General features: G+C 57.9%; 9 protein-coding genes across 9 annotated transcripts; 3 read left to right on the top strand and 6 right to left on the bottom strand.

Annotated features, from left to right (window-relative positions):
• Positions 1-151: 151 nt before the first annotated feature.
• On the bottom strand, positions 152-2,284 carry TRAVEDRAFT_61401 (uncharacterized protein). The gene is made up of 3 exons (XM_008046945.1): positions 1,554-2,284; positions 1,012-1,152; positions 152-962 (listed from the first exon to the last, which is right to left on the bottom strand). The coding sequence occupies exons 1-3, from the start codon at positions 2,205-2,207 to the stop codon at positions 342-344; spliced, it is 1,416 nt and encodes a 471-aa protein (XP_008045136.1). The 5' UTR covers positions 2,208-2,284; the 3' UTR covers positions 152-341.
• A 720-nt stretch (positions 2,285-3,004) lies between these two features.
• Positions 3,005-4,553, top strand: TRAVEDRAFT_40786 (uncharacterized protein; the record flags this gene model as incomplete). Its single annotated transcript, XM_008046837.1, has 4 exons — positions 3,005-3,299; positions 3,850-4,264; positions 4,324-4,455; positions 4,517-4,553. 4 exons carry the CDS (start codon positions 3,005-3,007, stop codon positions 4,551-4,553), a joined length of 879 nt encoding a protein of 292 aa, XP_008045028.1.
• Positions 4,554-5,341: 788 nt separating this feature from the next.
• TRAVEDRAFT_54012 (uncharacterized protein) lies at positions 5,342-6,742 on the bottom strand (the record flags this gene model as incomplete). Its single annotated transcript, XM_008046944.1, has 2 exons — positions 5,342-5,796; positions 5,851-6,742. The coding sequence occupies 2 exons, from the start codon at positions 6,740-6,742 to the stop codon at positions 5,342-5,344; spliced, it is 1,347 nt and encodes a 448-aa protein (XP_008045135.1).
• An 898-nt stretch (positions 6,743-7,640) lies between these two features.
• TRAVEDRAFT_75462 (uncharacterized protein) lies at positions 7,641-8,698 on the bottom strand (the record flags this gene model as incomplete). Its single annotated transcript, XM_008046943.1, has 3 exons — positions 7,641-7,754; positions 7,817-8,021; positions 8,092-8,698. The coding sequence occupies 2 exons, from the start codon at positions 8,696-8,698 to the stop codon at positions 7,822-7,824; spliced, it is 807 nt and encodes a 268-aa protein (XP_008045134.1). The 3' UTR covers positions 7,641-7,754; positions 7,817-7,821.
• A 930-nt stretch (positions 8,699-9,628) lies between these two features.
• On the bottom strand, positions 9,629-10,446 carry TRAVEDRAFT_54010 (uncharacterized protein; the record flags this gene model as incomplete). Its single annotated transcript, XM_008046942.1, has 2 exons — positions 9,629-9,831; positions 9,888-10,446. 2 exons carry the CDS (start codon positions 10,444-10,446, stop codon positions 9,629-9,631), a joined length of 762 nt encoding a protein of 253 aa, XP_008045133.1.
• A 1,721-nt stretch (positions 10,447-12,167) lies between these two features.
• Positions 12,168-13,523, top strand: TRAVEDRAFT_75461 (monooxygenase FAD-binding protein; the record flags this gene model as incomplete). The annotated part of the gene is made up of 1 exon (XM_008046941.1): positions 12,168-13,523. The coding sequence occupies one exon, from the start codon at positions 12,168-12,170 to the stop codon at positions 13,383-13,385; it is 1,218 nt and encodes a 405-aa protein (XP_008045132.1). The 3' UTR covers positions 13,386-13,523.
• Positions 13,524-14,696: 1,173 nt separating this feature from the next.
• TRAVEDRAFT_89834 (uncharacterized protein) lies at positions 14,697-15,188 on the bottom strand (the record flags this gene model as incomplete). Its single annotated transcript, XM_008046940.1, has 1 exon — positions 14,697-15,188. A coding segment is annotated over one exon (492 nt), but the record flags the coding sequence as incomplete, so codon positions are not given.
• Positions 15,189-16,365: 1,177 nt separating this feature from the next.
• TRAVEDRAFT_136170 (monooxygenase FAD-binding protein) lies at positions 16,366-17,565 on the bottom strand (the record flags this gene model as incomplete). The annotated part of the gene is made up of 1 exon (XM_008046939.1): positions 16,366-17,565. The coding sequence occupies one exon, from the start codon at positions 17,563-17,565 to the stop codon at positions 16,366-16,368; it is 1,200 nt and encodes a 399-aa protein (XP_008045130.1).
• Positions 17,566-18,940: 1,375 nt separating this feature from the next.
• On the top strand, positions 18,941-19,974 carry TRAVEDRAFT_136320 (NAD-P-binding protein; the record flags this gene model as incomplete). The annotated part of the gene is made up of 3 exons (XM_008046938.1): positions 18,941-19,275; positions 19,338-19,779; positions 19,834-19,974. 3 exons carry the CDS (start codon positions 18,941-18,943, stop codon positions 19,972-19,974), a joined length of 918 nt encoding a protein of 305 aa, XP_008045129.1.
• Between the last annotated feature and the right edge of the window lie 426 nt (positions 19,975-20,400).

Raw genomic sequence — 20,400 nt, 5'->3', positions numbered from 1 at the left:
CGACTAAAGTATGTATGTGTAAGCAGACCGAATGTACAGTACGCGGCCCCAGCCCTGCGCCGGGCCGCACGTCCTCGTCCGTGTTAAAAAGCGCATAAGTTATCCAGCGGCCGTCGGCGGCCATCTACCAGGGTTCCACAGCGGGGTGGGGGGAAAGAAGCATTAGCCAAGAGAAAGCGAAGCGAACGGGAGCGCGGGCGGGCAGGGCGGGGTATGTCGTGAGAGTCATGAACAGTGTAAGCGGAAGGATGGGAGGCGGTGGGTCGTAGGGAGAGCTTCTTGGTGGGTGGTGTATGGACATGAGGGGGCGTGGCATGGACATGGGAGGGGGAAAGGGGGTGTTATTGGCGGACAGGCATAGGCGGGGCAGGCGTCGTCGGTCGGAAGGTGGTCCGCGCGGGTGTTGTCGGTCTGCTCCGAATCTTTTGCCACCAATGGCGCTGCGAGTCCGAGCCTGGCGCACCGACTGTGGTTGCACCGGAGGAGTAGTCGAATCCTGCACTGCTGGAGTGCTCGCTCGGCGTCGCTATGTAACTTGCGCTTCCGGTGCTGCTGTCGACAGACCGTCGACCGGTAGAGCCGTCAAGGGAGTCCGTCACTGAGTCCTGACGACGGGGTGGGTCTGGATGTGGCGGGGCGTAGTAGGTGAACGGAGACGAATCTGCTGACTCGCTAGGGACAGGATTGAACAGGGCTTCGATGAGATGTTCTGTCGTACGGAGCCCGAACGAAGTGGCTAGTGAATCAGGCTGCACGTGCCCGTTCTTGTCGGCGTAAGGGAACGAGCCGTCCTCCTCTGCCTTGTCGCCGCCGACGTACAAGTCCAGCTCGCGAGCGAACCGCGTATTGAACAGGCCATTGTTGTTCAATAGTCCCGAGACGGACGCAAGAATCTCGCCTTTGCGCAGCGGTGGCGCCTTGTAGTGCTTTTCGCCGCCTATGTGCTCCAATTCGATTGAGAGCTACGAGATTGTTAGCGGATGCGCAGTCGCAGTCAACGGTTCCTCGTACCTTGAGCGTCGCGTTCGTCTTGCTTTGCCGAAGAAGATACCGTCGTGTGACCTTTCCGGCATCTGCGTATTCCGCAAGGTTCAAGTATACCGCTCCAATTCGGGGTTGCTGGGGAGAGTCTGGGTCTCCCGGGATAACGCGCTGCGGGTACGTTAGCACTGTCCGGAAGTAGCACATTACGAAAATAGCGGGTTCCGGAAATCGCGCTCCGGGATACAGTCATGCTGCACACCAGTGGAAAAGCCACTCTCGCAATCGCCAGGGAATGCGCAAGGCGGGATTGCGCGACTACGGCGGGCGGAGGCAGGCCACACAAAACTGATGGCGCGGACCGAGCGCGTCTACCATGACAAACCTGACAGATACGGTGTCACGGCGGCCCTGCGGACGTGTCCACCGAGCATCCCGCCGCGTGTCTCGGAGCGTGAGACGAGATTGCTATCGGTATGCCGCACTAGTCCCAGTACACCGATAGCCATCCCTAATCGCGCCGCGCCCCAGGGAGCCCGCGCACGGCAGGGAGAAGGGGAGGAGGGACTCACTTGCATAACGACGAGCTTCAGCTCATTGGGGAGGAGGTCGCCCGTTTCACGATGGACGTCCATCTGGACCACCACATTTACGGAGTGGTCCCATTTCACGTTGTAGCTCTGCAGCTTCTCCCACGGAGTCATGCCGCGGGCCTCCGACCGCAGCTGCAACGATGTGCTCGACTGCGTGTGGCCGTTGATGATGGGCGTAGGGGTTACGGGCGGCCTTGATGATTCGAACGCGTGTGGGTCGTCGAGGTCCAGCGGGCTCCTGGGCGCATCGAAGTAGTGCGAGGCGTCGTCCGTGCCGTGCGCGCTGTAGTCGTCGACCTCGTCTTCTTCGTCCATCTCCCCGTCTTCAACTGTCGCTGGGTCGTGCTCGCCCGCCCCTCCCTTCCCCTTGCTCTGCCCCGACCATGTCCTGTGACCCTTCATCTTCGACAGGAGTCCCGAGCCCGACTGAGCGTTCTTGAACTTCCATCGTACGCCGAACTCGCCAGACATCAAAGGAACATTCGAAAGCTGCTCGATGTGAACATGAACCTGGAAGAGAGCGTGTCTTGGGAGGAGGTGGCCGAGCTGAGATCGTAGACCATGACTAGCAGGAGGAGGTGCGGACGACGCGCCCGAGCTGGTCGAGCCTGACGCGGTAGAGACCTGCTTCATGATGAGGAGTTCGGAGGAGGAGCATTCCCGACGAAAGAGAAAGAGATGGAGGACATATAAACCTCCGAGCGCGGACGGAGACCGAAGGAGAGTGACGACCGTTCTGCGACATGAGGCATGCCTGAGACCAGCGGGGTCGGCGCTTTGATCGGAGATTGCCCGACCGGGCTCCCCCGTAGCCGGATATGCCCTGAGATGTAATCGGAGATGCCATCCTTAAGAGTTCCGACGCATGCCCAACAAGTTGTTAAAGGTCCGATGCCTAGGTATTCACACTCCGCCGCTGGGCCTGGACCAGGCGATGCTCCTGAGCGTCGCGAGCACAGTGAATGCAAATGTCGCTGCGCGCTGCATCTCTTCCACGACCACTCGAATCCGTATTCGCACAGCCCTCAGTCAGGAGGACTCACTGGCTGATCACAGGAACACAACATGCTGGGAGTGTCAGAGAAATCACGGAGATCGCGGGACGCCTCCTGCCCGCGCACCTTGGGACCTTTTGGCAGGATAACGGCCATCTCACTCACCGTACTAAAAGCGGACGACAGTGGCAAGGCCTCTTCTCAGCATGCGTCGTCTCCGCATGCATACGCGCTAGAGTGTGAAGCTCCTGAGATACGCCAGACGGGGGCGAACCGTGGCACGCTTCAACGACCGCCGCACCACCGCTGTGGAATACGGGTGGCCATCCCGTACTCCGCTTCTCTCATCCGCCTCCGACATCACCACAATTTTCTCTGCAGCTGATCGCACACCTTGCCTCTTGCGCCGTTGCGCAGGTCGCCCCCTGCTGCCCTATGTTGTCTCTTTCCGCCTGTCCGGATGCGATCCTGATCAACGTTTGGCATCACCTCCTCGGCGACCTCCACACATTCATCGCATTTGCGCAAACCTGCCGCCGGCTCCGTCACCTCTCCGAGCAGGACGATAATATCTGGCGGTCGGCGTGCTTCGTCTCAGGTTTTGGTCGGCCTTTACGACGAGGAAATGCACCAGCACGCGACATGCCCTACAGGCGACTCGCCCGCTCCATCGTGAGCCATGGCGCCGTCTGCGAAATCCGGAGCTGCATCAAGGCTAACGCATGTTTCGGTGAGCAATTTCCCCCCTCTTCACTTGAAGTACACTGTGTTGCGCTGGCAGTCAGACCACTCCTGGTGACCTATCTGGAAACACATGCCAGCTTTGCCCGAGAATGGACCGTTGCATCCGCCGGCAGCGCAAGTGTACCAATGCTCATGGGCGCCTATTTCGCTTGGCCAATGAAATCGCGCTGAGCGACTTAGGCGCTCGCGTGAGTCGGGCAGGAACTCGCCGTGGTCTGCGTTGTCCCTGGACCTACAAGGTTACACAAGGTTACAGCTCCGTTGTGGTCCTCTGTGAGGCCTGCGCCTCGTCAGGCCTCGTCTTGTGATTGTGTGTGTGGGCCACCGACCCTAGGGCCCGGCGGGGTGCTGGATTGATCGGGCAATCACGGGCGTCAGCTGATTGCGCCGTACAGCGGTGGGCCCGGAGCTTGGTGACGGCCTGTGGGTCCCGGCACCCAAGTTTGGACGCCAGGGGGCGTCGGTATATGACCGGGCCCCACTGGGACGATCGTCTCGAGTCGGTCTGGATAATGCGTCGCTAACTCGTGACATAGCGGACCACCACTCGCGCTGGGCGTACACGCGCACCAGGCCACTGCACCCCGACCATCCGCTCGACTTCCACCCGCTCTACTTTTATCTGCACTTCTCGCAGTCGTACGGAGCGACGAGCCAGTCTAGGATGCAGGGCCAGCCGCATACGCCAACGCCGTCTCCCTCGCCGTCACCGACACCGCCGGCGATCCACGACTCCATCTCTATCCTGCTCACGCAGCTCCCGACTTTTCCGGAAAGTCGCTATGCGCAGTATGGCCCGCTCTGCGCCCACCCGAACGCTTCGTGCGCCTTCGCGACCTTCCCCCCAGTGGATCGGCTCGAATTCGAAAACGGCCAGGGCGACGTCTTCATGGTCGTCGAGAACCCGGAAGGATGTACCGTCCTGGACGTCAACCGCGCGCTCGCGGAGCTGTGAGTGTCTCTTCAACCCTGTACGCCCGCGGCCCGCCGTGCTGAGCCAGCGTGGGCAGGATACCCTTCGACGATCAGCATCTAGAGTTTGCGCTTGCGCACTACCAGGAGCTTGCGTTCACATCAGGGCTCTCGCTGCCACAGTTCGCAGACGCCGTCTTCCGGGATAGAGGATTCTTGGATGATCACGAGTGCGTCCGCAGTGTTCTGTGCTTCAAAAAGATACTCGTATGTGCTCACGCGGACGAACAGGTATCCCTTCTTGCAGCATATCGTGGCGCACTTTTGAAGCAGCAAGTGTATAGCTTACATTGTGTACATCAGCATGGGTTCCCGCAGCGGGTGCTGCGCGCGTCGTTCTTGGGCTCAGGGTATCGCATCTTGTAACGGGTTGGCAAAGAATGGATGATGTACTGTGCAGAGCAGCATTCGCGCTTGCCGTGTGTGCGCTGATCCGCAAGGGACAGGCAAGGTTGTAAGGTGAGCACAAACGGGACTGCGTATTTTACCTGTTCGCTCGCTTACCAGTGCAATGCAGAATTTTTTGAAGAACGTCAGCACAACCGCCTCCACGATGAGTCCGCGGAGGCCATTCAGGGTTCAGGGTCCTTCGCTGCGGATGCTTCCAGGAACCAGGCTCGCGCGGACCCTGTGCATGTGAGTCGCGCCCATGCGGTCGTACCCGAGCTCTGCGGTGAAGTGTATGTGCCGTGCACAGCTGTCGCAGTTACGGTCGTGGAAAGTCCTCACTGTGTAGGGAGGCACTGACTCGTAGTTTGCGTTGGGGTCTCGTCGATGCCGCAGTGGGGATACTGCGTTCGGCTGTTTATCGACGATCCCCAGGTTCAGACAGGCACAGGCACCGCTATCATCAGGAAACACCAGCCAAGTTGATTGAACAAGACGACGGTATGTACCATCAGTCTACACGTGTGTTTACGAGAATCTGAGGCAGAATATTCTTCATGCATAGTCTTCGTCAAGGTTATACAAGGGCTGGTTTGACGCGCTCCTTTTTAACAACGTCCGCGCACAGCCCTGCCCAATTGGCCTGAACACATAATACAATTGTCATGTTCAATACGTATCGTACGGCGGCGGAAATGTCGAATGCACATCGCTCAAGACATCGTCATCTAGGGCAGCGCCCAAAGGTCCTCCCGCGAGGCGAACACCGCCGTCCGTCTCGTATCGAGGCTCCCGCGTGGCTGGCAGGCTCTGCGGCGTTCTCGCGCTCTGAGCGCTGTTGGAAGTGCGCTGCAGTAATGCGATGGACACGGGTGGCGCGGCGCCGGCCAGTGCTACGAGGGCGCTGTAGCGATCGCTGGGGACAATAGACTGTGCCCTCTCCACAGGCGGCGGGGGCGGATCGGTCGCGCTGTGCAGTACCTCCCTATGCGACTGCTGCGAGGAGTGCGTCTGCGCAGGTAATCGAGGGGTCGACTCGGTACTCCTAGAATGCTCTGGCCTCAGGTGAGCACCTTTGGCCGACGGCGTTGTCGGCTGTGGGGGGAATACGGGCACTTTCACGACTAACGCGGACGTCAGGCTGTGTCGTTCGACGCTGTGTAGACGTGTGGACTCACCTCCGGATGACTTTGCAGGCGCGGCCGCCCGCCTGCGGCGGCATATCAACCAGCAAACCAACAGGGAGATGATCGACCCAAAGCTGCCAACCGCGATGCCTACGACGGCTCCCGTGCTCAACGTATGTCGTTCCGCCGTACTCTGAGATGGTTCGGGGAGTCCGATAGAGGTCGTGGTGGGTGGACTTTGCGCACGAGCTGCGGATGTCATGGGGCTGAGGGTAGGGTCGGAAGGGGTGCCCTGTGCAGAGGAGGTCGTGTTGTAAGACGCAGAACTGATGGAAATAGGCGGCGTTGATGTTGCGTTTGAGTTTGTTCGCTCAGCTCCAGATGTTGCCGCCGTGGACTTCGATGATCCCGCAATGACAGACGTCGAGACTGCAGATGTGGAAGGCGAGCTGGTGGGAGGTTGTCGGGGATTCGATGTGCTGGGTCGAGAAGACGAAGAAGGCGTTGGGGTGGGAGCAGAGTCTATAGTGTCAAGACTGCTGGAACTGGTGGTTATCGTCGTGGAGGTTGTGGTGATCGGGGGTGTAGAACTGCCGCCTGGCTGGCTCCCCAAACAACTATCATCCTGGCTAGGCCCGACGATGAACGGCGAGCTCTGTGCCAGTGTGCCGTCATTCCCATCGGTCAGGAAAATAGTGAGATTGCTTCCTGTGGGCTTGTTCGTATCCCAAGAAAACGTAAGTCCTGTCAGCCCAGAGAACGATACTACGTTCTGGGGGTCGGAGTCGGGAGGAGAAATAGTCAAATCGTAGGGTCCTACGCCGCCGTTCCATTTGATAGTGGTGGATTCGCACTGTGTGACGTGTTGCGGGGTGTTGACCGAGAGACCTTGAACACGTCCAGGGAGTGTCCCGAGAGCCAGAATGACCAATGAGGTGGCCATCCGAATCGATGTGAGCCCTGGAATTTGAGAGCCTTTCGCCGTCCCAACACCCTCCAGCAGTGGCTTATACGGATGAAGGCGACTTGAAGAGGGGCGCGTGATAGGAAGATGTTCCTTGCTCTCTATGACAAAGCAGGATTGGTGTGAGGAGTGAGGGACACCGCATCGATACAGAAAGCACTCACCGCCCGATGTATTCCTTCGGGACGATCTCTCCTCCAGTTGTCTACGGAGTACCCTCGTCATCTCCCGCGTAATGAGCGATTCCGACCCGGTGCTGGGCTCCCTAGGTAATATCTGTAGTGATGAGCGGGCAGATGAGCGATACAAGATGGGGAATGGCCATGGACAAGCTCAAGATGACGGCGAGCCTCCTTGCAAGCTCCAAGGGCCGTGCTTTGTTGGTCTAGATCGCAGTTGTTGCACCGGAAGGAAACGATCATGATCATCCATATGCAAATATAGAGTTCGAGAGTCCCAGGGTACTGAGTTCTAAGTCAGGGTGTCTTATATCCTCTTGAAGTGCATGGCTGCGTAGAAGCGTGTCTGCCGTCAAAATCTGTCAACTTTCGTATCGAGGCAAACGGAAGTTTAGTGAATGCCGAGGCCCGATAGGTTTAGTTTGGAATCACCTCCCCTGGCCGCAAGACTAGCCACCCAAATGATTCACTGTACCTTTTGAAATGAGAGCCTTGTGTGGAGCGTAGCGCATTAAGCTATAATCAGAAACCATGAATGTCGGGTACCGATTACTCACCAATACGAAGATTACAACGTGTCGGACATCAATGAATGCCACACCGCTGGTAGTTTATGCTGCTCAGTACGCTTTTCCAATCCCTTCAAGTGCGACTAACAAACCCGTCTGGGTCGCTGCGTTGACGGAGTATGGTAGCACGTTCTAGAATAGGATACGCTCAATACAGACAACTGGACTAATCATTGTACACTTCGGAGTCTGAAACGTAAGTCCATACGGGATCTGAGAACTTCGCTCTGCTTGACCACAATCCTGAAGAAAGACACGCGTATGAATGTGCAGGTATGGTCTACTTTAAATGCTGCTGCACGCACCTAGGTCAAAACTGATGCTCCAGATTAGTGGGCGACTCCTCTGGCACAGCGACGCGACGTGGCGCGATGCGGCCACCAGCTTCGCTGGGTCTCTGCAGCGCGGGAGATGGCGGGGCAGGCATACTCGTTTGGTTTTCCACTTGCGCCGCGCCGCCGCTGAAGGCATACTCCGCTTTCTGCGGAATGTCGGCCATAGGCTGCCACTCTGCGGGCGCGCCACGCACAGACGCGTCAGTATGCTCTCCGGACGGATACTAGGCGCATGTGGGACGTACCAGACCTCGTAGCCCTGTGGCGCCTGCGGAAAGCCTGGACGCGCTTCCTCCGCCACCGCATCACGAGGAAGGAGAACAGCGCAGCCGCCACGAGGCCTCCGATCACGATGCCAGCTATAGCGCCGCCACTCAATCCGTCCGAGCTGGTGTCCGTGGAAGGAGTTTCGGCACTCTCGCCTTCTTCAGCAGTCGAAGTAGCCGCGAGCGAAGACGAGGTGGTAGTAACTTGGCGTGCAAGACAGCTGGTATCATCGCTGCCGGCGATGATGAAGGTGTCCGAGGTCGTAGAGGCGCCCGCGCTGTCATTGAGCACTAGAAAGGCGCGGGATTCTGTATCAAAGGTCGGCGTCCAGTTGAAAGAAGTGCCGGGGATGTTTAAGTGTATTTGCGCGATGTCGAGAGGCGTAATTGGGATGGGCCATGTTATGAGAAGGTATGGCGCCACGCCGCCGGTCCACTCGACGGTGACCGGAACGCATTGCGAGACGTTCGTCGGGGTTTGTATGGTGAGGTTTTGCGCTTGTGCGTGGACAAGACCTGCCAAGATGACGAGGGTCGAGATGATGGACGCCAGAGTAGCGATCCCCATAGGCTTGACGGCCCACATGTTGGTCATGTAGCTATCAGACTATGCGGGGATAGAACCAATCATAAGCACTGAGAAGCAATGATATGCTCTCGAGTTAACGACGATGCTCACCAATGTGATACGTGCGACAATGTTCGGGGGAACCCTTGTGAGCTTGGGTGGTGGATGGGGTAAGGAAAGTGGTCGAGTTCGTAAGGTTCGGAGCAGTCGTAGCGCTGTGATAGCGTGCGAGCACAGACTGACATGACTCTATAGCAGGGCGAGCCGCCATACCTGTGATCCCGATGTGCAGTATGGGTGGTTCAAAATCGCCCCGAGCTCCTCGATCCGGCTTGGATGCCGGCAGTGTCATCTATAGAAACCGACTCCCCAGCGTAAGTAGACACCCATACTGCATACTCTGTTTGCTCGTCAGAATGGAGAGACTTTCGGCACGGCCGGCATGAGGATGAGTGGCGAATCTGCACGTCGAGATTGTACACCGAGAACGACCTCGCCGGCCTGCGGCCGAGGATCACATGGTGATGCGAGGCACTACTACTGCCGCTAGGTTCGAGGAGAGCGCCTTCAAAAGTACCGGGATAGCACTGAACGCTGAGACACGGATAGCAATGACGCTAGTGAACAGCGCTGCGATCTCGGTATGACAGGCAGCGCGGAGTCCTACGGACCTAGAGCGGAAGTCGTAAGCCGCATGAGAGCGTGTCGATCCTCAGAAGAGATTGCAATCAGATCCTTGTCACATTTCGCTGAGACACTGAGGGTGCGGGGTCTCGTACTGTACGCTGGCGTATACTTCAAAGTACGATCGCGATGAAACCGACTAGCTGGAGTACGGCCCACAATTGGCCTGAATAATCTGTACGGGGAACCGAAGTTCAATATAGCAACGCGATTTGCTTGGAAGTGATAGTACTCACCGCTAACTTCACATCCATATTGAAATGCTCAAACAGGGCTAGTGGGTGGATACTGCGGGAGAGGTTCCGCCACAGCGCGATGGGGTGACACGTCCTCAACGAGCGAGCTCGACTGGTTCAGGGCAAAGATTGGTGAGGCAGACTTGTCCGCGTGTTTCTCGAGCTGGGCAGCCCCGCCGTCGAAGGCATAACCTCCCCTCCTAGAGGAAATATCCGACAGGGCCTGCCAGTCTGGTACGGTCGTGTACGTTAATGCTGACGGTGTATCAGGCTGGATTATGACGTACGCGATGGTGAAGCCCTAGCGCGTTTACGAGCTGCTAGAGCGCGCATCCTAGATATCCACAAAGCCAAGAAGGCGAGCACGACAGCGGCCACCAGACTGCCAACGACGATCCCGGCTATAGCGCCCCCATTTAGTCCGCGAGAACCAGTGTCGGTGGAAGGGGAATTCGCGCTCTCGCCTTCCTCGGCAGTCGAGGTGGCTTCGGGAGACGAGGAAGTTGGGGCCGGTTGGCTTCGAAGGCAGCTGGTGTCGTTGCTTGCAGAGGGAATGAAGCCTCCCGAGCGCGCAACGGCGCCCGTGCTGTCACTGAGGGAGAGGAAGACGTATGTCTGCGTGTCGAAGCTGGGCGTCCAGTCGAAGAAATTGCCGGTGATGTTGATGTACACTCGTACAATGTCGACGACGGTTACTGGGTTCGGGCTGGCAATGAGAGCGTATGGCGCGACGCCGCCACTCCATTTTATGGTGGCGGGGACGCACTGCGAAATGTTGGTCGGTAACTGTATTGTGATTCCCTGCGATTGCGCGTTGAGCGCCGCGAAAACGAGAATCGAGAACATGGCGAGCGGTAGTCTCTTGAGGGCGATAGCTCCCGTGTTCCATGTTGATATCATGATAGCCCCCCAGTCCCAAGAGATATTTGTCGACGATATCTATGAGTTATACGGATTAGTATTTTGCCAAGGAAGCCATAGTAGCACGAAGGTACGATGGATCGCTTGTCAGAGTTGTATAGAGACTCACCGGCGTGAAGACCTCGAGCGAGTGTGCAAGGGGATAGCCCCTGAGGTCGTCTGCGAGAGAACGTCAAGGGAGATAGGCAGACTCATAAAGTTTGAGACGTCATAGTGTTGCTTCCACTGCGTGTGAGTAAAGTACGTCATGGCCGTCTGTGCGTACCTGCTACTGGATATGCTTTGACCTTGCCTTATCAAGCTCACCAGTATTTGTACTGTAGGTCGAAGCTCCATCCAAATCGACCTTAACAACTTATCGTGATCTACGGGGGAGCTGCTCTGTGGATAAAGCACGGCTATTCACCGCATCCCATGATGGGGAAGTCACCACGCTCCCGTAGGATACAATCGAGGGGACTCAGACGCTGGAGATGAGTGATACGACCTGAGGAGCATCTGTCAAAATGGCTAAGACTGAACACGGGGCCATACCGGAGTCGTTTCCGCGACGTCATGGACTGGCACCAATGCAGTCTCGTTCCCGAATGTAGTCGTCATCTGCTATACCTTGTGCCCAAAGTGCTGAATACGGACGAAGAAGCTTGCAGAGACTTGTGCGCATCACTCTTCTGCCAAAGGAACTACGGGGTGAGGAGCAAACCCGTAAGACCGCAGTTGAACGCGCTGGTGGTTCGTGTGAGTTGCGGCATTTCGTCATGGCATGCATGCACGCCTTCAATAAGCTGGGTCATTGAGAACTTTTCGACGCGTGCTGCTTCAAACTAAGCTCTACTCGTGAGTATCATGTTACGACCGACTCACTAGTACGACGTTGACTTCGCTGGCGCTTGAGAAGGGCAGTATTTTTGCGAGTCTTACCCTGGCGACTCGCAGCGATGCGCACTGTGTAGCAGTCGACCACGACGTATGTAAGAAGGTGAGCGTTCTCATCATGGAGTATCTTCTCATGCACTCACTGAGAAAGGATCATTGTACGAACGACAGAGAGAGGCCCTATATATCGGCGCCAATGTGACACTCTCCCTGAGTCGGCGAGACTCGGCACGAACTCCGCTGCACGGAGAGCGGCTCAGGCGCCAAGCACGTAACCACGCTGACGTTCAACCACCACTCGAACTCTCTCGAGTCTGTTCGTTCATTGGGTGAGCGTTTTCGTTACGGTCATAGCGATATATTCTCAGTGTTCCTTTGAGCAAGTAAAAGCTTCATCTATCAGAAACGAGTCAGATGCTGACTCTCCGAACCAAATCCGAACCGAAAGCCCTCCAATAATGAAACTCATACCGGGCCTCAGCCGCGTCATACTACGGCAACAAGGTGAGGCGGTCAAACGGCCAACAGCTGTATACCAGACCCAGGCCAAGAAGAGTCACTTTGAATCACTACGATCAATAGCAGCTGCGCGCGGCTCCGTGCTTTGCATCAAAGGAGTACGTGCCGTGGCACGTCGAGCAGCGGGTGACTACGACTCGGAGTCTTCACGGCAACGACGCCGAGGTATAGTGTGCGCATTAAAGGGACAGATGTGGCCTGCACCCAGCCAACGAACCACCCCGCCTGCCACCAGAACTCTCCCCGAAACCATGTCTACTCCAACGTCTTCAAACCACAACCAGCCCCACATCGCCATCATCGGCGGTGGCCCGGGCGGACTCGTCACTCTACTCACCCTCTCCAAACGCGGCATTCCCGCGACGCTGTACGAACGCGACGCTAGCCGCACCGCGCGTGTCCACCTCGGCGGCATGCTCGACCTCGACTGGGAGAGCGGCCAGCGCGCGCTACGCGAGAACGGCATGGAGGACTCCTTCCGCAAGTACTCTCGCCGAGACGCCGAGGAGATGCGCATCTGCGGCAAAGACGGTGTCCCCATCTTCCATGAGGAGAGCCCCGAGCCGGACGCCGACGACCTGAGGCATGCTCGCCCTGAGATCGACCGACGCGTCCTCCTGGACGTCCTCCACGACGCAGTCCCGCAAGACGCGATCAAGTGGGGCCATGCCCTCGCGTCGATCAAGCCCCTCGAAGACGGCCGGCACGAGCTGACGTTTGCGAACGGCGCCGTCGTCGTCGCGGACGTCGTAGTAGGTGCCGACGGTGCGCACTCCCGCATCCGGCCCCTCCTCTCTTCAGCTACCCCTATCTACCATGGCGTCACCGGCGCCGAGATCTCTCTCCCCGCCGCAGCGGCAGCGCTACCAGAAAACCGTGACATCAACGAGGGTGTTGGGAAGGGTACCTGCATGCTCGCGCAGGACGAGAAGATCGTCGCGCTCCAGCGGAACGGCGACGGGCGCATCCGCGCGTACGTCTGGCACCGCACCACGCTCGACTGGGCGCTCCCCCACGACCCGAAGGAGGCAAAGAAGGTCCTGCACGAGCTGTGCGCGGACTGGGCGCCGTGGGTGCACAAGTTCATCGAGCAGGCCGACGAGACCGCCATCTACCCCCGCCCGCTCTTCCACCTCCCCGTCGGCCACCGCTGGGCGCACAAGTCTGGGCTAACGCTCATCGGGGACGCGGCGCATCTGATGAGTCCGTTCGCGGGCGCCGGCGCGAACCTTGCGATGCGGGATGGCCTGGACATCGGGCTCGTGCTGGCTGACGCTGTGTCGAAGGGTCTGGATTGGAAGGAGAGGGACGCTGCCGTCGCTGCGTGGGAGGAAGGAATGTTCGCGAGGGTGGAGCCGGAGGCTGCGATCACAGCACAGAACCTGGAGGCATTCATGGGCCCTGGCGCTCCGCATTCGGCGCGGAAGGCCATGCAGGATGCGATGGCTCAGGCTGGTGCGCCACAGTAGCGCGCCGGATGCGGTATCTCGTTTCGTTTTATGTAAATGTATCACACCTATGTATTGCTTGCAAGCCCGCGGATGGTGTGCGGTTGGGGGCGTTGTGGTTCGCCGTTCGACAGGAAGTTTGCATATTTTCACTCCGCCCTCAGAAAAATCTGCATTTATTCCAGTAGTTGTACACCTGAAACAATGTCTATCACGCTGTGGGTCCGTACATATATTACATACACAATGTCCGACCTAAACATTTAGTACACAAAGTTCGAAGTCCTTAATATGGAGCGTAAGGTGGAGGTACCGTCGAATGCACATCGCTCGCGCCATCGGCATCCGCCTCGACAGGTCTTCCCCCAGCCAAACGGACGCCACTATCCGTTTCTTGAGCTCGCAGAGCTTGATACACTGGGACCGGACGTGCGCGGGCAGCATCTCCTCGTCCGTGCTTGAGCGCTCTCCTATCTGGAGGGTCCGAGCTCGGGAAACCATACAAAGGCCGAGGTGAGGAAACAGGATATGTGTCAGTAACTGCAAGCAAGCCACGCGCATGAGTCGTAGCATGAATCGCTGCAAGGAATAGGACATATTGCTGAACACGCACCATCGACGTCCAGAAGGGTGGCGCTTGTAGCAGGACGTCCGATCTGCAAGACATCATGGATCGTAGCATTACTATCGCTTGCCTCGGACTGCGAATCAGCTTGCGGTACCGCCCCAAGTTGATAACGCGGGTCCGCAGCGTTTGCGGCGTATTCTGGCGCTGCGGGCAGCGGCTTCAGGCGATAAGGTTGAGCGACGAGCTGCGTGGTGCTCGACGCGGACTTCATCAGGTCCGTCGCGGCATCTGTCGCAGGGATCGTCAACGTCGGCATTCTGGTGCTGCGAGGCAGATCCTCACTTACCAGGTGCGCTCTCGGCGTGTGGCGCACTGCGCACCGCCTGCTTTCGCTTCCAGACCAGCAGGGCGACCATAGTGAGGAGGACGATGAGTACGCCAGCGACAATTCCCATGATCGTGCCCATTGGAAGAGGATGCTTTGGCTGAGATGAGAGTGCGTCCGAGGTTGTACTAGTCACGAGTGGGAAAGAGATGCCGGTAGGTGAAGTTGTGGATAAGGTCGTAGCTTCCGTGCTGGTAGAGCCTGTGCTAGAGGAGCCTGTGCTCGTGGAATCCTTGGATGTGCTCGTGGGTGCAGATCCCGCAGATGATCCCGGAGGTATCCCTTCGTTCACCCCTGCAGTCGCCACGGCTGTTGCCCCGGCGGTCCCTCCGCCAGCTCCCGCAGACGCACCGACAGACACACCTCCTGGACCTACGCCAACGCCAGCAGTTGCAACGGCGGTCGCGCCCGCACCACCAGACACACCGGCCGATGCTCCGGCGGTTATCCCCGCGGGAAACATACTTGTTGATGCCTCAAACGTGGTAGAATCGAGAACACGACTGATGTCGGAGGAGCTGGGCACAGAGCTCTCAAGGCAGCTGATATCCGAGCTCGAGTGTATGATGAAGGGTGCGCTTTGCGCGAGGGTGCCGGTAACGTCCGTCACGGTGAGTGCGATCGAGGTCCTGGCGGTGATGTTCGTGCTCCAAAGAAACGATGTGTCGAAGAGGCCGTCGTAGCGTTGTAATGCGACTGCGAGGTCACCGGTACCAACTATGGCTAGAAAGTATGGCGGAGCGCCGCCGCTCCATTGCAGAATAGCAGGAGCGCATTGTGTCGGCGCAGGAGATGGGGTGTCGATCTGCAGGACGGCGAAGGCGCCCACTGGAGCGGAAGCGAAAAACAAGGAGATGATGGTCGCCAGTAGTGATCTCATGCTGAGGTGCGTCTCACGGCGGATTTGGTGGGTGGGCTCGACGCGGTGCCCCAAAACAAGGCACGCCGCGAGTACTGGTACACTACTGTGAGTTCTTGGATGAGCTGAAGTTGTGTGATTGACGTACGGAGCTATGGTCGCAGCGTGTCGGATTTGCCCGCGGGGATGATTTACAACAGCGAGCGCTCGTCGCTCGTCGTATGGAGAATGTAGAAGAACAGAGCTTCAACCAAGTGGGTAGGCAAAGCTAAGAAAAGAGACGAAAGAGATTCGTTTGGTGAGAAGTACCACGAGAAAGGTAGAGGGCAAGGCAGGTTGGGCTTACGTGGTCTTCGTCTTCTCCACTTAACCCAAGCTTGCCTTCGGAGGCCCGAGCGTAGCACGGGGAAGAGCCTGCGGTCAATGTGTGATAGTTGCTAGATCAAGTGTAAGTCTGCATATGGCTATACGCGTTCTTCCTCCACCAACGTGTGTGGGATATTCCTACATTGTCGACGAAGAAACGTCTGGTTACGAACAGTCAGCAAGGGACAGCAACAGTGCGTACACATTCATCACCAATCTTGAAGGAGCTACATCAGTACCGGTGATGAGCTTTGCTACCTAATACAACCTTATGCATGCACGCAGTTCCTGCGGTGTTGCTCCGCGACAGTTTGATACACCTGGCAGCGTCGCAGCCACTAACTGCACCCGCTGACCGCATGCTATATGCCGATCATAGAGCGCTCCTAATAGCTTCACGACAAGCGCCTTCTCGAGAACCGCTCACGGCCTTGGACGGAGAGAACATATAGCGAACATGAGAGAGATTGCTTGAAAACCGGCCGTGTGCGCGGACACTCCAAGCCTAAGGATCGGCATGGGTCGGGCGATTCCGGGTCGGGCTTTTCGGCGCTCGGCTCTGCCACCGTGTGGTGTTGGTTCCCCGGTACCCGCACTCAGCTGCCACTCACCTCGTACCGTTGACTTGGTCCGTCGTCTATTCGTCAACATCCGTTCTGCCTTCACATGCCGACATTGATATTTTCTGTGTCATCGAAAATATGGGCGGGTGAGTAGCAGTTTCAGTCGCATCCAAACACCCAATAGTGATACGGCTCCCGGAATCACGGTTCGATGGGACTACATATAAAAGATTATGCGATTACTATTCCCTACGTCTGCGTTAAAGGGAAAGTTTGAATGCCTCGACAGCGGACTGGGGAGCAGCGGGGCTGATGATGGTCTCGAGGTTCCGGAGGGTAAGAGCAGCGAACTTCTCCACCTTCACAAACATCTCCTCCTCCCACTCTGCGACAGCCGCCTCTCTCTCCTCCCTTCCAAGGTCCTTCGAAACCGCCTCTGCGAGGACCAAGCCCAGCTCCAGCCCATCGCGCATCGCGAGGTTTGCGCCTGCTCCCGCGAACGGGCTCATCAGGTGCGCGGCGTCTCCGATGATCGTGACGCCGGGCTTGTGCTCCCAGCGATGGCCGACGACGAGATGGAAGAGGGGGCGAGGGTAGATGGCGTCCTCGTCGGCCTTCTCGATGAACTTGCGCATCCACGGGGCCCAGTCGGAGTAGATGTCGAGGAGGACCTTCTTCGCCTCCTTCGGGTCGCGCGGAATCTCCCACTCCAGCGTATTGCGGTGCCACGCGTAGGCGCGGATGCGCCCGTTGCCGTTCCTCTGGAAGCCGAGCATCTTGCTGTCCTCGGCTGCGAAGCAGGTTCCCTGCCCGACACCTTCGCTGATGTCGTGATTCTTGGGAAGGGTAACGACAGAGGGGGCGAGTGAAACCTCCGCGCCTGTGACGCCGTGGTAGAGGGGCTCGGCCGTGGAGAGGAGAGGGCGGAGGCGAGAGTGGCCCCCGTCGGCGCCGACAACAAAGTCGCTAGTGGTCACGACGCCGTTGGCGAAGGTGAGCTCGTGCTGGCCGTCCTGGAGCGGGCGGATACCGGTGAGCGCATAGCCCCACCTGATCGCGTCCTTCGGCACGGCGTCGAGCAGAATCTCGCGCAGGACGCGGCGGTCGATCTCGGGGCGCGCATCCTCCAGACTTTCATCGGTTGGATCTGCGCCGGCCTGGAAGAACAGGGTGACCCCGTCCTTGCCGCAGATCTTAGTCTCCTCAGCGTCACGGCGCGAATGCTTCCTGAATACGTCCTCCAGACCGTTCTCGCGCAGCGCGCGCTGGCCGGTCTCCCACTCGAGGTCGAGCATGCCGCCGAGATGGGCGCGCGCCTCGCTGTCCGTGTCGCGCTCATAGAGCGTCGCGGGAACGCCGCGCTTGGACAGAGTGAGGAGCAGGACGAGGCCTGCGGGGCCACCGCCGATGATGGCGATGCGAGGCTGGCTGGCGTTGGTCGGAATAGCGGTAGAAGACATGGTAGTAAAGGCTGATTGAGAGTGATGTGGGTGTAGAGAGGATATGAGAGGAGAGTTTGGTGAGTGACTGGCGTACTTCGTCTTGCTATTTAAGTCGCTCACCTCAGAGCTTACGACGCCTCAGGGCCGTAGGCAAATTGACCCCCTACAGCCCATTGACAGCAAATTGTTGATTATGCGCGTACCATCGGCAACGTGCACAGCTGAGCACCGCGCATGCGTTCTCTGCGGACGTAGATGTGGAGTCCAGCCGCTATGCATCGTGTACGAACCAAACTGCCAAGTACGACGTACCTTCCGCACCCGAGCGTCACAGATCGTGCTGGTCCGACGGGAACGGAGGCTCAGCGCTCGCCTCTCAATTATACGCCGAGGACGCCGGGGAAGAGGTGCCTGCGCACGACGGAGAACTCCGTGATGTACGCCAGCGTGCTGTGCGGCCCGCCGAAGGCAACTGCGTTGGACTACGCAAAGCGTCTGGAGAGTGCCAGTGAGGCCTGCGAAGAGGTTCGGCGCGACGCATTTCCCGCAACTTCGGCATTAGCCCTGCGCCGTTGGCATTGTCCGACGCCGCCCTATAGATGAGCCTGGCTACGTTGAGGATTTGCAAAGCGTATGTGGTGGCTGGCCTCCGGCGACATATGCATACCCCCACGAGGAACGAGGATTACGACTTCATCCGGCTTCAGCGTGAGGTATCCCAGAGTGGGGCAGCCTAACACGCACCAACAGAACCCCGCGGCACTGTCACAAGCTCCTGTGCATCCTGCTCCGCGTCATCATCTCCTCGGTTGGCGTTGTTGTGGTGCCTGTGGGCAAGCACCTCGGAGGCAACGCTCCTGATGTTAGCTTGGGATGAAGCACTGGTGTCGTGTCCGCAGCCTAAGTCAGCACCCGAACCTGGACAGTGCGACATGCCACCAGCGGTCGCGTTGTGCCCGGTACAGGTACCTACTACAGTGTGTGCGGAGAGCACAGCCACGCGGATATTAGTGATGGAGCGAATCCGCAGTGCCCATATTGAATGAATGTGTACCATCATGCATCATGGCCGGAGTGTGGACACCGAACAGATACCTAGAGTTCTCCGGCCTGACGGATGGCCCCGTCCCACTCAAGCACTAGTTCCCTGTTCACCAGCTGTCCTGTACGTCTGCGTTGCATGATTATAACAGGCCGTCGTAGAGTGGAAGCATCTGATCCATGATAGTTTAGGATCGGGATGGTTGCCATTTGAGCGCCCGCGATTTACAAGTCGCAGATCAATTAATCAGCTTTCACAGGCTCGGTTATATCAAGGCACTAGAAATGCATCGACATTGAGTACTGAGTACTCACGCCGTCTCTGTTCAGCTCTCTTTTGCTACGCTCTATCATGGGTGTGTTCACTCACTTCGTACGTGAGGCACAATTCTCCTGGACGTTCGCTCGGCATCTCTTTCCGGGGAAGCCCAGCTGGACGGCCGACCACCTACCCGACCTCTCATCGAAGGTCTTCGTCGTCACTGGCGGAAACACCGGGATTGGACGCGGGACGGTCAGGGGCTTGCTCCTTAAAAACGCGAAGGTTTACATCGCCGCACGCTCGAAGGACAGAGTCGAACACGCGATCACGGAGCTGCGCGAGGAAACGGGCAGGGAGGCGCTCTTCCTGCAGCTCGACCTGGGAGACCTAAGCTCCGTCAAGAAGGCGGCTGAAGAGTTCAAGCAGTACGCACCAGTCTTTTCCCATTACCTTGGTCTGTACTAAGCGAGACTGTGGACGTTCACAGGAGAGAGTCGCAGCTTGACGGCCTGATCTTGAACGCAGGCGTCCTGTATCCGTCGAAGGATGCGTTAACGGCTCAAGGATACGACGCGACCATCGGCGTCAATGTCGTCGGCCACTTCCTCCTCCACCGCCTGCTCTATTCTCTGCTGTCGGCCTCTGGTCGCGAGTCTGACACATCCCGCGTCATATGGCTTTCTTCCATTGCAAGTTACAAGCCGCACTCGCTCACCTATGAGACGTTCCGCGAAGGCCCGGAACGGCAGCACGTGGACTCTATCGAGATGTACGCAGAGAGCAAGGTCGCGGTCGTCATGCTGAGCACGTATCTCGCCAAGACCTGCGTGGAAGACAATGTCAGTTCCATCGCCGTTGATCCAGGAAACATCAAGAGCGAAATTTACCGTTCCAGTCCGTGGTACCTGAAGCTATGGGTAAGTGCTCTTGTTGCGTCTAGCACATGCTTGCAGCGTAGAACAGGGTCATGATCGTATTGGCAGGATTGGCTCTACTGGTATCCCGTCGAGTACGGCGCTATCAGCTCCCTGTACGCGGGCGCTGCACCGGAAGGGGCTGGGTGTAACGGAAAGGTAAGTGCGATGTGGCCTCGATCGTTCGCGTGCTTTCGTGCGTCAGTCTAATTGCGAACACTGTAGTATCTGCGGCCCTGGGCGCGTTGTCATGCACCAAACTGGTTTGGCACATGGGCCTACCGGAACAGTCCAGGGTATGCCAGCAATAGGAGCACCCTCACCAGACAGACCTAGGACCAGAGACCAACCTAGCAGACACCAGAACACTTAGGACTAGCCCAGAGGTCAGGAGACAGTTCCGGAAGGTACCGGAAACTTCAGGAACAGGAGGAACCCAGCCATCAACACAGGATCATCTGCAGTCATGGAGAACATGCTGGACTACTTCAGCTGACAAAGGCGCAGAAATTGCCAGAAGGTTCTAGAAGGTTCCAGACAATGTGCACATGACAGCCTAGCATCAGAGAGCCAGGGAACACCAGGATATTCCAAGGAGACAGGAGGAGAACATGCCGGAAACCCACGGAATGTTGC

Source organism: Trametes versicolor (assembly GCF_000271585.1).
Source record: "Trametes versicolor FP-101664 SS1 unplaced genomic scaffold TRAVEscaffold_15, whole genome shotgun sequence".
NCBI classification, from domain to species: domain Eukaryota; kingdom Fungi; phylum Basidiomycota; class Agaricomycetes; order Polyporales; family Polyporaceae; genus Trametes; species Trametes versicolor.
The sequence above is the reverse complement of the archived record's forward strand: the minus strand, read 5'-3'. Positions and strand labels throughout refer to the sequence as shown.

Excerpts from the sequence above, each read along its gene's own strand:
- TRAVEDRAFT_61401 (XM_008046945.1), bottom strand. The coding sequence starts at position 2,207 with ATGAAGCAGGTCTCTACCGCGTCAGGCTCGACCAGCTCGGGCGCGTCG. Across the intron at positions 1,153-1,553 it reads TGAAGCTCGTCGTTATGCAA|CGCGTTATCCCGGGAGACCC; the intron begins GTGAGTCCCTCC and ends ACGTACCCGCAG. Across the intron at positions 963-1,011 it reads AGACGAACGCGACGCTCAAG|CTCTCAATCGAATTGGAGCA; the intron begins GTACGAGGAACC and ends ACAATCTCGTAG.